General features: G+C 37.9%; 1 protein-coding gene across 1 annotated transcript in view; it reads right to left on the reverse strand.

Moving 5' to 3' along the window:
* Positions 1 to 19,260, reverse strand: part of ALK (ALK receptor tyrosine kinase) — a 307,378-nt gene that overhangs the window by 196,132 nt on the left and 91,986 nt on the right. The window contains exon 3 of the mRNA XM_085054627.1: positions 17,190 to 17,354. Within this exon, the coding sequence (XP_084910753.1) occupies positions 17,190 to 17,354 (165 nt within the window). The remainder of the gene's footprint in view (positions 1 to 17,189; positions 17,355 to 19,260) is intronic.

Genomic DNA, 19,260 nt, shown 5'->3' on the forward strand with positions numbered 1-19,260 from the left:
CAGGGGGCTTAGCACCCCCTTCTTCTATTGCAAGGCACAAAAGATAAAATACTGTACTCTCAAGTTCTTTGTAGATTCAATTCAGCACAAAACACTTTGCTACAGTCTAAGGAAACCCAGTAGTAAATGCATAGGACACTTTTTATTGGGCAAAGACAATTGCCTTTGAGAAAGAGATTCAGAATTGTGTAAATCTGTGTACACATTCTGAAACAGTAGAACTTTCATCACATGAATGATGAAAACATAACAATTATCAAAAACAAACAATTCCTAAAAATTTCTATTCCAGGTTCATATAAATTCACAGTCATTAACATAACCAGATGCTTTATACCATAGTGTAAGATCAAATATCCTGCAGGTATTAAACAAATTATTTCCTTGAATTATTTTTCTTGATAAGCAGTTATCCTGATGTGGGACGTGTTCCTTAATAAGCAGACAAAACCCTGAATTTCCATAGGGCTGTGATACCTTTACCTTAAGGTAGTTTAGGAAGTTACCCAGAAGCTAATTTGACTCAGTGTAAAGGATAACCCAAACACCTGGATGAAAACAGCCAAGCTTTCACAGAAGTTAACCATACACATTGCACATGAACAGGGCTTGCAAGACCTCAGCACTCTTAAACCAGACAACTTTTTCATATTTAGCCACATAATCATGTTCCACAGCTTTGGATAAGTAACCTCTGTTTGTCAGGGATGGATCTCGTTTAACATATTCATTTAACCATTATTTTTCTTGCCAAAAAATTAGATAACTTTTTGCTACCTGAATTAATGCACCAAACCCAGCCAATAAAGTGAGTACTTTATATCAGCCTTAATTTATATCAACAACACTTCACAAAAGCTGTTTTGTCACACCAGGGGCACAGACATTAAAGAACCAATCTAAAGGTGTCACAAGTCAAAGCAAAAAACTTCATGCAGCATTACAAGTTTCACATTATCTTTGTATCATTATTTAACTAAGTACAGGTTCAAGAATGTTCTCATTAACCTGCCACAGTTATGAAAATACACTTCTGTATTTTAAGATTCCTAAGACTCTTAGCTACAATCTCTGTATTTAATAAAACAAAGAAAGAAAGAAAGAAAGAAAGAACGAACGAAAGAATGAAAAAGAGAGAGAGAATTTGAGACTCCAGATTAAAAAAAAAAATCCATTCCCACTGGAATCTAATGGACTCGGAAAATCCCTGATGACAATCTCAACTCACAAAACTCGAGATTTCTTCCAATTCTTTTTCTGCTCTTCATAAATAAAATTCAGAAATAAACCACATGCTACTCCCAGTCTAAATACCTGTCCATCCTTCCCTCAAGGAGAAATTACTAAGACACTCTTCCTATACTGGAAGTACTTGGCCTGCCTAAAAAACCCCTGTGATATGAACAGTTGTACCTATTTCACAGGATATTTTGTACTTTGCAAAGTAACTATCTCTTCTTTTTTGCTATAGCTATGCAGTCATATCAGCAGGATAAACTAACATAATTTATCATTAATCCCCAGCCCTCCAGTCTATACTGACTCTGGTGTGTTCTATTAAACTTTGTGTCTCATTGTAATATGATTTCATTTCAGTAACTAAACATATTTATTTTGAATTAAGATTCACAACTGGCCAAGGCAAATGCTAGCAAACCCATGGCCTGCATCATGATCTTGAGTCAAGAGAATGGGAAATAAGAAATAAAAGTTTAATTCAAAAATGAGCTAGGATTTAACTCTTTTCTGAAATCACTGCAGCAAGACCACTCTTAATGCATTTAGCAACAATTAATTCTCAAAGCCAAAACAGCTGCACATTGCTGATGCTCTCCAGATGCAAGGTAAGGAATTAAATCATGGGATAATTCAATTGGAAAATTGCTTGTAATTATGGAGAATGCAGCGTCTGCTTGACTCCTCGTGGTGATTGGTAGTTGCTTTAAGAATAGTGAGGTAGTCTGTGCAATGCATGCTGAATACAAATAAGTAGCTGTGTTATGAGAAATCTCATTTAGTTTCACAAAGATATGGTTTTAACATGATTAAAACTGTATTTGCTGACATTAATGATAATCCATTTTCACTGTCCCATTACTGCCAACGGCCCACATTCACTTGCACACAGAACAGCAATAGTCACTAATAGCACCTTGCCTCTGGAGGAACTCAGAGTACTTTTCAAACATGCAGAACGTGGTCCTATCCTAAACAATGACCCAAATATGTTGGTGTATCTCACCTCATTTAAAATACATGCATACAAACAGCCTTGTTCTAACAGGTGATTTAAATCTCCAGTGCCACAAGGCTGACAACTGCTGAAAATGAAGGATGGTGCTCCTTCACTTCAAATATTAAAAGTAAAATTCTCAATAGCAACAGAAGAGAAAGCTGCAAAAAGGTCTAGTGAGAGACCCTCTAGTATCAATAGCATGGAAAAATCCAAAAGAAATTGGTCTGTTGGATTCACAGTTACCAGTAGAGGAAAGGAGCCATCTTGTAATCTCCAAACTGAATGCATATATTCTGAAAATAACAGGATGATGCAGGATTTTACTGTCTTTTGTAGAATAATCTTATCAGAACTGATCCTGATTAGAATTACAACATATGACAGAGTCTGCTCACTATTTCAAAGTTGGCAAACTAAAGGACAAAATGGCTGCTGTATATGATCACATTCCAACAGAGTTAGTAATCGAATGGGAAAAACACCTAGAAATACTATTTTTCTATTTCATGGGTCAACCATTAAAACACACAGCTCTTAATGTATAAAACTCCAGTTATGGTAGCAGTGATTATTATGACATTATATTATCTCTGCTTTAGCTACAGAAATGCTTGCCTGATTCTTTGTTGTTGCTTGTTTAGTTGTTGTCAGGGGTTTTTTTTGGGGGGGGGTTTGTTTTGGGGGTTTTCTGGGGGTTGTTTGGTTGGTTGGTTTTTGGTTTTGTTTTTTTGTTGTTGTTGCTTTTTGTTTTCTTTTGTTTTTTACTTTAAAAAGTTTTAACAGAAAAACCATTAGGGAACAAGAGATGAATTATTTACAAGTTGCTTCACAAATCAATCATTCAGTATCAAAGGGAAAGTTGTTATTTTTAGCAGTATTAACTACACAATAATTAAAATTGATTACAAAGTCACAACCCCTCATTAAGTTCCTGTCAATTGAGGGAAAAATTCCTCAAAAGCAATTTTTTCCCTTTAAAGTGATTGTAAAAAGATACCCATCAATTAAAGTGACATCTGGTAATATGGAAAAGGTGATAAATTATCTCCTTTTCTCAGTGCTAGTACTTTGTAGACCAAAGGTAGTGCAGAAGAGAATTTCTTACGGTCTTATCTCATCCTGAAAAAGAGAACAAACAGCCTTGTGTGGGGCCATGTGGACCCAATCATGCAGAGACACAAGCCTTGCATTTCAATCTAACCAAGTCTTTAAGCACATTCTGTAAATATTTGAGCAGTCCTAAGAAATAGACAAGTTCTTTGTATGTTTTACTGTTACACAGCAGATACTGGTCTTTAACTTCCTTAAAATTAACCCTACAGCAGTTTTTCCAGTAACCAGATAAGCTGCTATTTCTACAGGACACATCCCCTTAGCTAGTATCCCAGTTTTCCCCTCCCTGAGCTACAGACCATTAGCTTAGAATTTAATTCTGAAGAGAAATAAAATTGTGAGTCCCACCCCCCTTTAACGAAGTTTTTCAGATTGCAAAGAGTTCACAAAATATCTTTTTTCCCTCACAAACTTGTCTCCCAAGCTTGAAGTAGAGGTTGTCAAGATGCTGTTGACCGAAGTTGCTGGTCTAATACCAACTCTGCAAGGGCTCAAAGATGATCACCTGGATCTCTCTCAGGAATGCTCTGTGCAGAGCCAAACCTCACTGTGGCCTTTCCTCTGTCCCCCATCCCAGCCAGCAAGTGCAGAACATTCACACAGTTAACAAACACTCATTTCCCTCAAGTACACAAAATATGCAGAGGTGGGCAAAAGTAGCACAACTTTAACTTCTCTCACTAACACCCCAGCTGGCATCTCTAAGGTAAGAAAGGCATGTGACTCTGTGTTTAAAATAAATCAACCAATAAACAAAAATAAACAACAAAAAACCCCCACAAAGGCACACCAAACCAAACTAACAAAAACCCAAAATCAAAACAAGCAAATAAAAAAAAAAGAGCACCAACAACCTAAACAAAAAAAACCCCAAACTCAAAAAACCCCCCACAAAACAAAAACCCAAACATGGCAAATAACCCACCAGAAAATAAAAAGCCAAACTGAAAGAGCTGCCACTATGCTTGCTGTTATACCTGCAGCAAGGCTTCCAGTGGCACAATGCACATTTGTATCACCTTCTGACAGTGTCAGAAAAGAAAAACCATGCCAGGATTTAGCCCAACCATAAGAAACTGGGAGCATCTTCAGCAGTTTCACAAACAGGCTTATTACAGCCTGGGCTAACAAAATTCCACTTCCTGCAGTTTGTACCCCCTTCATCCAGCAATCCTAAAGATACTTTCAAAGGACAATACCTGATAATGATCAGAGGATGAGAACAGAGCAGGAAGGTGCTTTTCAGAACGCAGAATAAAAAAATTGCCAAAAGAAAACCCCCAGCAAAACAACCCACACACAAACAATCAAGAGGTTTTGATTACATTTAGGAGTGAAAGGGGCTAATCTGTACTTTGCTCAAGTTTCTGTAGTTTGTATTACCAATAGGCATTTTAGCAACAAGGAATTGTTCCGTAACTGGCTTTCATTTTAAAAAGTTTAGCTTGCTGATAGAAGTAGTATAGTAGGTAACCAATCAAGAAATTAACAAATTTGTTAATTTTTCTTTTAGGTCATTCTCAATGCAATGCCCATTACCAGCTTCACACTCAGGGTCAGTTTTTGTGCCCCACTATCTCGAAGAATTAATGGATATAACAATGACTAAGGCACAGAGCAATCAATTTGTAGCTGTAATACAGTACATTTCACCTGCCCACCCACAAAGCACTCTGAAATGTATAATTTCATTCAGATTAAAATAAAACCCCCCAAAAGCAGAGAGTGGTTAAAGGCATTGTCTCTAATGTGTCCCTTTTCCATACAGCCAATTCCTGTCTCTTAATTCAAGGATATCCCAGCCAAACTCCTCCATGCAAAAAAGCTCTTCCCCCAAGTTAAGCAGTGCTTTACATCCAGTGAGGTCCCTCAGCTGGTTGGAGCTCAGTTATTTCAATTACACTTTGTCATTCACTCTGTAATCAAAGTCCAGGTCACCAATCACTCAAGCACTGACCCTACTCCAGCATATTCTTATGGTTGCCCTTACCTGTCCAGACAGACACTTTTCCCTGTAAATCAGCAGAAAGAAATGGAGGTGCTCAGCTTCAAGCAGCACTCATCTATTACACAAACATTCATCTAAGCACATAAGCAAATGCACAATACCAACATTACTGGAAGCATATTGGCTCTTACATGATTTTGCAAGGGTATTTCTCCTCACTGCAAGGCAAACCTGAACACCAATTCCCAACATTTCATCTGCAGTGAAACACCCTTTAGTCCTGTCACCAAGTCCTGGCAAAAACCTACTGTACAACAGAAGAGGATGTTTAGTATTAATGGAAGCCAACCTTCAGTTTCTAAATAGGCATAATTTTAACTTTTAGTTCTGGAGTATTCTTTAATTTTAAGACAGTTGGGAATAGTACTGCTCTATCCAAGCAGTAACCAAATATTCCAGAAATCTCCATGTTCAATTCAGCCTTACATATAAAAAAATCACATCTTGGACAACAAACATCTGCCATTAACCTTCCATTTTGCAAGGTGACCACAGAGAGAACTGCCTGCAGCAAGTCAAGCACCAACTTTGAAAAGGCCTGGAGTACATTTTAATCATGCCTTGCTTCAAAGCCATTACGATTATCAGTGGCTTTTTTCAGTGTAGCTGGGATCCATATTTTCTGTTCTCTAGTTGGGTGATCAAATCCTTCAAAGATAAACTCCTCCTACACCTTGTTCACCTTTCTCCATTGATTGATAAACCAGCTACATATGCTACACTGGTGGTCATACTTAAATAAATGGCCCTAAAACATTTGCTATTAAAAATATTAATTGTCACTGCTCACTCAGCTGTTGCCACCAATTGCAAATGGCCTAACATCTTTACTAAATAGTAGATTTTAGAACCTATTCTTGTTTAACAGATACCTTTGCCTTTGCTTTTGTTAGTCATTGAGAAGGTCACTACTTTGGGAGTAAGCCACAGTTTCTGAATTAAGTTATACAATGTTTTGTACTACGTTCTTGTATTCTTGCTTTTTGCCCTTAATTAATGATAAAACAAAGATTAACTATCCAAGCTATTAGTTCCTTGGAAATCTTGATTTGTTAAAAACATGATGACACTAAACATATTGCCCTTAAATAGCTGGATAGGTAAACCAACAACTACAGAACTAAAATAACTTTCCCTACTGTGTAATTGGGCACTGGGGCCACCAGAACAATGTTTTCCTTTCCCCCATTCTAAGAAATTTCAGTATGTAAACGTCCAAGCTGTGTGTCACAGAAAACTTTCACGTCTAACGAAGTGACTTTGTTGACATGTAGGATCAACTCAGGCAGGCAGGTAGAGCCCGCCCTATCCATAACTGGTAGTCTGAAAAGCTGTAATTTTTTAGAGCAGTCACATATAAAGCATCCTCTGCCTCCTCCTCCTCCAATACTTTCAGACCTTCAGGAAAAACACAGAGTGGAGTTAAACCTGCATCATAATGATGTTTTAACATGGGCTTTTTGTTTCCTCCATTCTCTGAATAAACACCTTGAAAATAGAACATCCTTGAACCTTCTGCTCAAAATCAATACTGGAGTTCTGCAGCTTGGGCTTTTCTCTGATAAACAAGACTGCGACAGGTGAAAAGGAATTGTGATCTAACCTTTATTAAGCTGTTTGTGTGCCTGGAAAAGTTCTTAATGACTGCCAGAGATGCCTATCTGTGGAACACAGCAAAATGCTTCCCTTCATTGCCTGACCTTTCCACTTCCCCACTGGAAGCACATGAAAGCAGCAACACGTCCCCCACTAAAAGCAACACACAAGGTGAATTATTGTAGCTCTGTCCTTCATCAGGTTTATCCTTTTAACACAGGCAATGGCAAGTAACAAATCTTCTGCTTCTGCTGTTTGAACATCTTTTCAAATGTGGAGAAACCTACACATCACCTTTTTTACTTATGTTTACATCAGATAATTTAGAAAGACAGCCTCTCCCAAAAGAGTGGTTAGATTTGCTCAAAGACATAGAATAGAAAGAAGAAAAAATGCAGAACAATGGCTAAAAGCCCACTATTACATTCCTTGACTTCTTAAGGAAATGCCATTTAGAATTAAGTGGTGCTTGCTTCTCTCATCTGTTGTGACACCGGAGCACTCAGCTAAAAAAGCTGACTTTCACCTGACTTTAAAACTGATAGGAGCCATTAATGTGAATTATAAATGAATTATTTAAAACATAGTATTTTCTTTTTAACAAAAGATAATCTCTTGTATTTAGCTTTTTTAAAATCCTGTTCAGTTGGGGAACGTAAAAGATGGAGGTCAAGCATTTCTAAATTGTTTGCACTTGATAGATGAGAAAGCCCGAGCTGTTGAGACTGAAAGACCTCACAGGGACTTAAAGCAAGAGATTTCCTTACCATGAGTGGGACACACAATGTAATTTATTGCACAGAAAGGAAGTGTTGCTCAACATAGGAATAAGGTCGAGGATTGGAGCTCCCAAATCAACAAGGGGACACTGTAGTATGCACCCCAGCAGAGTTACAACATAACACGGAGAGCTATATTCTATTGCTCCCCTCAGCATACAGTCTGTGACACAGCCTGTCTGTCTGAAGAGTGAGAGAATATCTGGGGAAGTCCAGCCATCAGTTTTCTTCCCTCTCCTGCTCTCCCAGTATGGCCATTCTCATGTTCATGCATTATACCATCTGTTTAATCACTGTGCTCTCAAAACAAGCAAACAAAGAAAACAGATGAAACTTCAGGGATAGCTTCTAGCTCATAATTGAAAGGATGATTATTCATTAGAAGCTAAGCAAGATGCTTGGGGCCGCCAAAACAGGCATTGCTTGGTATTATGAAATTTATTTTTTAAAGATAGAAAACAGAATTCTCATTCAGTGTCTTTTCTTTAATGCTGCAACCTCCTCTGGTTATTTTGAGTGGAATAAAATAAGCATGCTCCATTTAACCTACTATAAGAGAAAACAGCTAAACTAAGAAGTTCCACACCCTTCAAGGTAAAGGTAAATAAAACTACTTTGGTGAACTTTAATGTTAACAATTCCTCTAAGATTTAATCTCAGAAGGCATGGCTAGGGGAATACTCCTTACAACACTTCTCACAACACTTCTCAACTAGTACATGTAATTGTGTCATCCCGAAAATGAGATATTACAAAAGCATTGGTATCAACACACCCTTTGCAGACTTAAATCTAAACAACTCAAATTTCACATGAAAACCAAAGACAGAAATACTAAAAAAAAAAAAAAATTTAAAAAAAAAAAAAATCAATCTTCTCTTTACCCAAATTTATCTGGCAAAATGGTTAAACTGTACTTGGGTTATCTTCATCTACCCTAAGGTCCTGACTGAAGCATATTTTCTCTATCGCAGTTGCAAATTAACAATTTCTTACCTTCTTACCTCTTACTAACTGGCTGGACTATGTTCTTGGCAAGAGTCACAGCACTAAAACCTCTTAGCTTTTACAGTTCTATGACTCCTCTAATGTATTCATCCAAGCATAGGTGTGTAAGATACCTACTGCAACACAACAGACACTTTATCACTGATGTGAAGAGTGATAGGAAAAATATTCCAGTTCTTGTCAATTCGATGACGCTTTTAACATAATCTCACAAAATGGTTGTGTAAAAAATCCCACATGATAACATCTATTCATTGTAAGTGGAGCAAGCCAACTTCTTGACAAAAATATTGGGGAACAACAGGCCCCCGCAATTACTTGTAGAGGTGCAAGGGATACAAGTTTGGCACCATGGGGAACACAGCTCCCCTTGGGCTACTGATTTAACTACACTGTGCTTTAGTTTCTCTCTGATAACAGGGAGAAATCCTTCTCCCAGATCTTCAAAACTGTATGAAGTGCCTGATTTTTTAGAGCATTCTCAGAGCCTCCTAGTTGAAGTGCTGAAGGAGCACAGGTTATTGCAATATTTGGCAATGGATGTAGTTTGACCATGGTTGGTAAGGATCAGCAAAATGCAGCCAAGGGGCTGCCAGTTCATAGAGTGCTGATACTCCTTTACCATACATTACATTTTTGTGTACAGAGCCATATGTGTGAGCTATTATTACCATGGGAAAAAAATAAACCCACAGAAAATAAAAGCAGCAGGTAGGCTAGAAAGAAATTAAAATTAGCAAATAACTTATTAATTCATTGGGGTTTTTTTGGTTAAAATGTGAGTCTTCTATGCTTAAAAAGTTCAATTTAAAAAACCCTCTGAACACATGTGCATGGACATACACAAGCCTTTGGTGGAAAAGGACATTGTCCCACATTATGGAGGTATAAAAAATTACAAATGTGTGTTAATCCAGTAGTCTTTTCCTGTAAAAAGGTCAAGCACAGCCAAGAGTAGGACATACTTCCCTCCAGCTCTCCTTTTAATATGCCTCTCATCTCCAAGGAGAAATCATCATTAGGAGTGAGAAAGGGACCATTTTACAAGCCATTTATTCTTCATTGTCTCTGCCTTTTCTGGAAATACTTGTTGGAGTACATTAGTCACAGGTATGCAGCAAGCCATTAGAGCATACTAACATCTGATGCACACTGAAATTAATTTTTCTTCTTCAGCTTGGGGAACAGACTGCTGGATGTTGAGTTGCATGCAAGGCTTCACTGAATTAAGGAATGAACAAACGAGATTTCTAAAATCAACAAACCCACGTGCTTCTCCATCGTCTGTATAAATACATAGCTACTCTATAAACAAACACACTGTCCTACAGCGAGACAATAATTTGCCTCTTTAGAGCAGGCTCATTAAAGGGAAATAATTTTGCAATAACAAAGCACAAGTGTAGTACTAATGAGAAGAGCAAGCTGCAAAATGCTAGAAACACCTGGTCCATGTTTTGTACTGACAGAGCATGAGCTGGAATCTGATCCTTGTAAAAAGGCTGTATTTTTCCTTCTCCACAGCCCAATGGACTCTGGAAGCAAGTTTGGTTTGCATTTAGTGTCTTAATGTTGCATAAATTCCTATGGGTATGTGTTGTAACACTTGACACATTTATGTTGCCAAGTTTGGTACCAAAATGTAAATCTCATCTAGAACAGCCAGAACTATTCACTGTAAATAATATTTTTTATTTCAACCCTCATCTTTGTATACAAAGACCTTGATAGTCATCCCTACAAATCCATACATCTCTCATTTGCAATAAGATTGATGAATAATTTTCAGTCTGTGTTACTTCCAGATCTCACTTAATTCTTCTGCTATTCCACTTGTGGCATGTAGCTGATCCTTCAACTCACACACAACAATTATTTCCACTGAGACACCAACTAAATCTTAAAGAGGAAAATAACTAATAGAAACTGAATCCCACTTGAACTAAACAAAAGTACAGAAGTCCACAAATATTCATGGTATACCTACCTGAAGGCATATAAATAATAAAACTAGGGTGGCATCATATCACAGCAGTATGTTTTTAAGGATTCAACCATCTGGATTGAACCTTTGCAAACCAGAACGATCCACATTCTTCTCCAGCATTAGAGACAAGGATGTAGTAAACATTCAGGTCTGCAAGTTTTTTGTCAAAACTTGTGATAGTTTCAAAACATTTTTCTTCCAAATAGAAATTCTCCTGAGAAAACAATTCTTGGTTTGCTGTTTCTTTTTCCAGGCCTATGGTGTCGAGATCTCAAACTCCATGTAATGATTTACTAAATAAGAAATACCTCTGATATCTTGTTCAAAAGACACATAAGCTCGATCAATTCTGTGAGATCAAGGCATATCCTCAAACCAGTACAAGAATTAATGTAAAGGGAAAACTTCTGTCTGTCTGGTGTGAGCCCAGCTACTCTCTTTACTCTTTATTCTTTTCCCTGGTAAATAGTTATCTTTTTCTGAGAGAGTTTTTTTCCCCATTTTTTGTGGAATTTTAAATGATACAAGTATTTTTTCTGCTAGATTTCTACATGAAAAAAAAATTTTTGCCTACTTATTTCTTGCAAGCCCACATTGATTTATACTCTACTGTTTTGTTAATAAAGTGATAATCTGAAACAAAATATTATTTATTATCTTTTATTATCTGCCTCATTCTTCTTTGTCTGAGGAATCATAAATTAAAGTCAACAGCCATTTTATAATCCTGCAGTTCATTATCTCCCATTTGCTAATATGCTCAGTGCCTTAGCCTTGCTCCATTTCTTTAGTAATAATTACAAAAATTAAAACCACATTAACACAATATGCAGATACTTCTTGTTTTAGAACTTATATAAGAGCTTTTCAACTAATCAGTGGCTGGTTAGGGCACTGTCCTCATTCATCTCCCACTTCCCCTGCCATCCTTCATGAAAGTTTAATCTACATTTTCCATTAAGATGTTGTCTCAACTGGTGTTCACATTTGCAGGGTGGCTTATTACTCTTTTGATTTTTATTTGGAATGGTGGTCATACCTTCACAACTTATCTCTTCATCTGAAATTTTTATCAAGCAGCTGCATATTTTCCTGTTCCTGAAATCTTCAAATCACAGAAGCAGAGATTTACTTACTTGATCTAGAATCACAATATTTAAAGAGAAGCAGGCAACCCACTTGCATAACCACAACCAGAAGTGGTCAAGACTCTTCTCCTTCCAGTTTAAAACTGCATTTATGGTTAGAAACAGATCACTGTGACATTTGATCAGACCTGGACTCAGTTCATGTGCAGTTGTTTCGGGTCCAGCTGCTGCTGGTCTTGCCTTCTTAAATACACAGGATTAACTTTGCACTAGTGGTTCTCTCTCTTCCTTATAAGATTTGACTCAAAATTAAGTCCCAGGTGTAGCCTCAGATGAGGGACCACAATTACCACTTTCCAAAGTCCCTGGGCAACACAGCATTGCAAGAAACTGAGCCAGTTCTTCTCCAGAGGAAGGAAAATACAAGCACTGCAATAAGGTAACAGGAGAGGTGAATTCTGAAAAGTACCACTTTCTGATGGCTGTTAAACCATCTGTGATGGATGTCAAACTCAATGCTCTATCCTATAGTCTCCCACAGTATGGAAAACCCTGGGTTTGACTCAAGAGTTGAGAGGCATAGAATTCATGGCTGGTTTGACTCATATCAGGTTTATCAGAGAGGCAAATGACTCTCTGCCTTGAATATGGCAAAAACACACATCCACACAGCTGAAAGTGCAACTTCCTTGGTCTACAAACTCCTTCCTTCTAGCCACAGACTTAGTTGTCTCACCTGCCTCCTTAGGAAATACTGCCACAGTTGCATGATCTCCAATTCCTCATATTTCATTACGATAGACTGCAGTGCATTTGCTGGTATAATATATTATGAAGGATCATGAATAATTAAAAATTAATCACACTTGTCAAAATAAATAAATGCAGTCAGTGATGCAGAATGCTTGAATTTTTTATAGCATCTTTTTGCTTATTCATGAATTAAAAGAAGTCTAGTAATCCACAATGGAATGCCTACTCATTACAGCATGTACAAGCCCAATTCAGATCCCAACATGGGAGGTTTTCCTGTCAAATCTTTAGCACATCAGTGGAACTTTAACCTTAAATCTCTGACCCTGCAGAAAGTTACATAAGTTAGATTTGGAAATGTGAGTAACTCCAGCAGATCTTCAGAGGCCTAACTGGCAGATACACCAGTGATTCTGTCACTCACTGGCCCACTTACAAAATGGGGGGGAATGGAGGAGAGTGAAATATTTTAGCACAAATTTAAAAAAACAAAATCTTGATAGCCTCCCTTCTCTAGATTTCTATAGGCAAACAGTCCTGCACTTCTTCCTACCAAATACTCAATATTTTTGCATGGCTTGATAGCATTCCCAAGGCTTTAACAGAAGAGCAAACAATATTATATGTTTAATAGCAACTTTTGTCTGACACTCCAAATTGGTCCAAAACTATTAGCTTTCTATCTTTTTTCAAAGGGCATCTAAACCTGGGCTGGGAGGTGGGGGAGGATATCACGACACCAACCCTATCAGACCCAAGATCCATTAACTTTAAATATCTAGCTCTGAAAACAAACAGGTGGAAATACATCAGAAACAATGAACAGAGAGAGCAAACAGTTGTCCCTCACCACCCCTGGCCCTCAGGGACCTGTCACACAAAAACTTTCTGAACCAGAAAAGATTTTGTAAAGAATTTAGTAGCTGTAACTATTTTTCTTCCCTGCACATATCCTGTCAATTTGCACACCCACAGAAGCTTTCAGCAACAACACCCTGGACAGAAAGTTCCACTGTTTCACTGTTTGTTACATACTGAAGGATCTCCTTTTGTTTTGCCTGACATCTACTAATTTCACTTGATGCTGTCCAATACTATATTAGAAGAAATATCAAATATTCCTTCTGTACTCATCCTTTCAGTGTTTCACAAACCCTTGGGAGTTTATAAATCTTTATACATATTTTATAAGTTTCTGTGATTTTTATACAACCCTGCATATATTCCTTTAGATGCCTCTTGTAGGCAGGGTAGCCCTAGTTAATTTAAGTGTTCCTAGAAGATAGCCATTATATATCTTAGATCATCTTTGTTTTTGTTCTTCGAAAAACTTTCCCAGCAGTACTATAAGAATTTTGATGCATGGGATCTAGAACAGAAGACTGAGTTCTAAATACAGCTGCCCCACACGTTTATACTATAGCCTACTCCTCCTATTTTCTCTACTCCCTTCCCAGCAAGCCCCCAAATCACATTTATTTTGTGACTGCTACTGAGCTGATGCTTTCACAGCTCTATTCCTACCCCTAAATCAGCTGAAGTGACTGTAACCGGCTCAGAATCTGTCTGCATATATGCCAAACTCTGATTGTCTCTCCCATCACCTCAGTTCAAATAATCTGCACTAAATTTTACCTGCCACTATTAGCTGGTTAAGCATCCCTTTTCAATTCTTTGCAAACTAGATCTTCAATCTTTTACCCTGAATAATTTAATATCAAACTCTGCCACCTCACCATCTATTCCTATCCAAAAGATCAATGATTTGTGTGACAGTACATGCTGAACATGCCAAATGAGGGGATTGCTCAGCTGTGTCTGTAACCAGATGCTGAGACACCAGAAGTTAGTTCTTACTCTGGGAGGTTTAATCCATGCTGACTTCTGAATTTCTTGACACTGAGCTGTATCATGCTGCTGGGACAGGGGCAAAAATGCAGAAGTTCTTCCAATGTCTCTCTTTGGGAGATCTACCAATGATTTTCTACTGAACGTTTTACAGAAACTCAAGTGAAGCCAAATGAATCGTAACAGAGGCATTTGTCTCTATCAATGTCTTGACATGACTTGATAACCAAGTGACAAGGATGAGCTAAACCATCCCAAAATCTAGTTAAGCTATCTGTTTATCTCTGTGCATTACTGTCTGCAAAGGAGATGAAATGAGATTGAGATAATTGCAAGTACAATTTGCAGGAAACAGTGGGGGTTGGAACTACTGTGCTTAATTATTTCAGATTGAAACAGACCACACAACTATCTATGCCAAACAGCTGTAATTAAAGTGATTTAAAATAGAGAGATGCTAGCTCCAAGTGTTGATTTTTAAATGAGTCTTTATACATGCAAGAGTTACAGTCATCTATGAGTTGCAGACCTGCAGCTCTACTGAGAAAAAATTATCACTGTGTCCAACATGCCTGGTAATTTAAAAAAAACAAACACACACATACACACACAAGCAAACAAACCACACAAAATAATCCACCCTAACACCCTGCAAATCTAAATCCACCTAATCAATTTGACACTGGTTGCCTGCCCCTCAGAACAGAAGAAAACAGCAGAACACAAGATTCAGCCTAAATTGCCTATATTCCAGATTAAAAACCTTACACTTTGGTCTTAGAAATGGAATTTTAACCCAATAGGCAATTTGAAATCATCAACCAATACCACCTTTGGTTTTGGGCTACAGGGCCAGCCGACAGTCTCCCTTTTTTCTGCTTTGACAGATACATAAAACTGAGTACAGATAAAGTACAACTATACTGAAAGGAACCCAAAAGAATCATCGAATGACAATGTGTAGAACCACAGGGACATGGCCAGGCTCTTTACCTGGAACAATAAATTTAATTCCTTGTGGGTTTTCCCCACTCCAGGAAAGTAACAGCTACTCTGCTGAATTCCAAACAAGGTTTTAATTCCTAAATTTCAAGGGCAGCCAGCTTGAACTAGAATTTAAGAAAAAGGAGATCAAAACAGGCATTCTGATTTACCTCAAACTTTCCCTGAACTGTATCTTTGTAGCAAGAAATTTAGTGTGCGTGTGTATGTTCGTTGATGTGGAAATTAGAAGGTATTTGCATGCAGCGCAAACGTGGTCCATCTGCTTTACACACAACACAGATCACACCAAAATGACTTGGTCTGCTGATGAATCAATGGGCCTTAAAAGTTAATTTATAATGGCTATCTGGGGAAAAGTACTATACTATTGGTATGGATGAGAAAACAGAATATGAATGAAAGCAGCATGGAAAATTTCCTCAGTAGTTGCCTGAATATAAGAACTGTTACAAGCAGTCAGACTGCAGCTCTGCAAAGTCAAATGCTGTCTCTAATGCTGGCTACTAAGAAAATGATCCTTTTCCCTGCAGCCTTCTATGTAAGAGTCTTCCTGACTCTAAACAGACTGTTGAATTAAACATCCAGTGATGAATGTATTCTGCAAGAATTCATCTGATCTTTCTTTAAACTTACGCACACTTCTGTCCCCGTAACATTAATTCATGTATTTTATTAGCACTTTTTATTCAGGTACCACATGAAAAATGCCTCTGCTCACTTGTTCTAAACCTGGAACGCACCAACTTCACAGCTGCTTTCTATTGCTCTTCAATCTGCATTTTAAAGACCTCTAACCCCTGCCACTGGAGATTGAATAGAGAATCTTTGTTTCATTTTTCCTACTATGGAAACTGTTCTATATCCCCTATAATTTTCATTGTCCTTCCTGACACCTCTTTGTTTTCCTGGATAAAGTTTGTAGCTCTAACTCTCCCGTTTCCATTTTTGTAGGTCCATTATCATCAACATCACCTTCCAGAGAGAGGTTCCAAGCAGGTATCACTAACAGCCAAAAGGTTGTTAAGATTATTTTTCTGCTTTCCCAGGATTCGAAGAGCACAAATATATCTAAAAATCTTTTCAGAATTTATAATCTTAATGAAATATGCTGCTGTTCACAGATATGATCATAGGCAGGAAGAGTAATTCCAACAAACCAAATTTTCTTCCAAGAAAGGAAAAAAAATGTCTGCTGCATTCCACTCTTTTGAGACCTCCTAGCTCTCTTTAGGGACAGGATCTTTTTTCTTATATTAAGGACAAAGTCCATCTTTTGTTTTCTTACCAAACAGAGAACCTAAGCCCTGGACAAAAGGATATTGCCTAAAATGGTCTGCAAATTCACAAGTGGTAAACAGGACCTAAAGGAAAGATAAGGCCAGACTCTTCCAAACACTGAATGACCTTAAACACAGTCGCCACAGTACAGTCCTCATCCAAATACCATTCATGGCATGGGCCAGCCCAATTCAGATTTTACACAAGACTGTATTTGTTACTTTGCTTCCCAGATATATGATGAAGCTTGCCTTTAGATGAAAACATTTCTCATGTGCAGAACAACCCCCCTTTTGTTTGTCACATTGTTTTCATCATTGTCTGCTGAAGCAAAGGGATTATGGCTGTCTTTAGCATTTCAGGAAGACATGTTTGTTGGGGGAGGCTTGGGTTTTTCTGTTAGGGTTATTTTTGGGGGTGGCAGCAAGGGTGTTTTTATTTTAGAATTAACCACTACACTGATGGCATTGCACAGTAGCATTCATCTTACCTTTGGGTGTGCTCTCAGAGTGATCTCTCTCTGGCCCATCTGGGAGGTTTAGCTGCGAGATTTCCTCTGCACTCAGTCTGACCCAGGCATTGTTGTGGGTTTCCTGATCTTTTGAGGTAAAGGAATATTCCAGCTCACAAGGAGATTCAAAGTTGCAGTCAAATACTGGAAACAGAAAATGAACACAAAACACACCAGGTTAATTAAATCCTGTCTCCTCTGCACTGGAAGATATGTATACATATACATGTGCATTCATACTCATTTTATACTTCAGTAAGTTAGGGCTTGATTTTTTCCATAATGAGGTAGAAAGAAATAGGGAATTCCATAACCAGAGAGGCACAAATGGGCCTGAAATGGGCCTCACAGGGAGGTTCATTGTGGAGGCAGCATCAAATCAAATCAAAAAGAATGCCCAAGAGCCAGTAACTCCCCTTCAAGACAGGTCAAAGGGCAGTTCAGGATAAAGTGGGGAAAGACATCATCTGGACTGAAAGGAAAATAGTTTAGCCAATGCATAAAATGGGACAGAAGGCCAATCTCTTCTGAGATGCTGCTTCAAATTCAACCAGTGCAGACTCCCAACGTGATTCATGCCAATTCTCCACCAGTGAGCACAGGTCTGTACAAAGAGAGTCATATATCCTGGGCATATGGAACGTGCTGGAAGCCATAGGGACTGTAGCCTGGGAGGTGACATTCTGACCCCCTGGGTTTGAAACTCTTTCTTGAGACAACAGAAGCAGCAGAAACCTGACTTACTGCTGCAAAACTTCAGCCTCCAGGCAGCACAGCCAGGAACTACCTCCAACAGAGATTTCTCTTTTCGAGATATTTCTCTTTCAGAAAGCCATTACCCTGCTGGTACAACTATGATTCACTTTCCAGTGTCCAGTTTACCATCACACCATAGTTCAAGTTGCTTAACACAACATGCAGTAAAAACCTGCAAGGATTTTAGTTTTAATTGTCAAGATCATTAAATTTTCTGGAATGCCCTGTATACGTTTGCTTTTGTCACCACAGTCAGCACTCAACACAATATTCAGTAAGAGAAAGAAATTATTTCTGAGCTAACTTAGTGCTTCTGAGTAGGCTAGATCCATTTGAAACAGCCCAAGGAAAAAACTACAGCTGCTCTTCGGTCTTCTACACTGTCTTTCTGTCCTGCCATACTATGCAGGTGAAACAAATAATCTGAATTGACATTAGTGAAATTAACTGATTTTTTTAAACTTCAATTACATTCCCTATTAAACATCTAATTTCTTCTCTGTGGGTACAGATTTATGTAGTTCAGCCTATTCTCCTGGTGATAAAATATTTTCTAATCTGAAGGTTAATACTGTTGCCCTCCTGCTATACTTTTCCCAGCTAATTTGCCTTTTTAACAGCAAGCTGGAAGGAACAGTGTCTTTTTTCCAGTTTATATTTGATTTTCTTAATCAGCTGCTTAATCATTCACTCAGCATTTTAAATACTTCACAACAGCAGGGAAACCACGTAACATAAGGAGTCCATTTACACCACAAGCAGCAGTAACAAGGATTACACACATTTCCTTAAATCCAAATGCACAAGCCCCTACTCTCTTCAGGCCTCTAAGTTATCAATATAAATTCCATGATACTTGAAGCACACTTTAATTTAGGCAGCAGGGAACTGTGGATATATTCATGCAGTTTACTACTGCAATACCATAGCCAAACCTCAGACCACTTATTTCTAGTCCCTTAGATGGTCTTCACCAAAAAATCCCAAAACAAAAAAACCTCAAAAAATAATTTAAAAAAAAACCAACCAAAAAAACCCCAAAAAACCAACCCCAAGCCCAACTTTCTTTTAACTCTATGAAGTGTTAGGAGTCTGTTAAACTTTGTACCTAAGCTCAGATGGACAAAAGAGCAACCAAACACTCAACTGCACATTACAGAAGATGTATTATCTTTACTAGTTACAGGGAACACCTTGAGCATTATGTATTTCAAGGCATCATCAAAAAAAACATGGAGGGGAGAAACAGCTCATGCAATGATTTTTTTGATGGAACTCACTGGATGACAAATGG

Source organism: Lichenostomus cassidix, chromosome 3 (assembly GCF_008360975.1).
Source record: "Lichenostomus cassidix isolate B80296 chromosome 3, HeHo_3.0, whole genome shotgun sequence".
In the NCBI taxonomy this organism is placed as follows: domain Eukaryota; kingdom Metazoa; phylum Chordata; class Aves; order Passeriformes; family Meliphagidae; genus Lichenostomus; species Lichenostomus cassidix.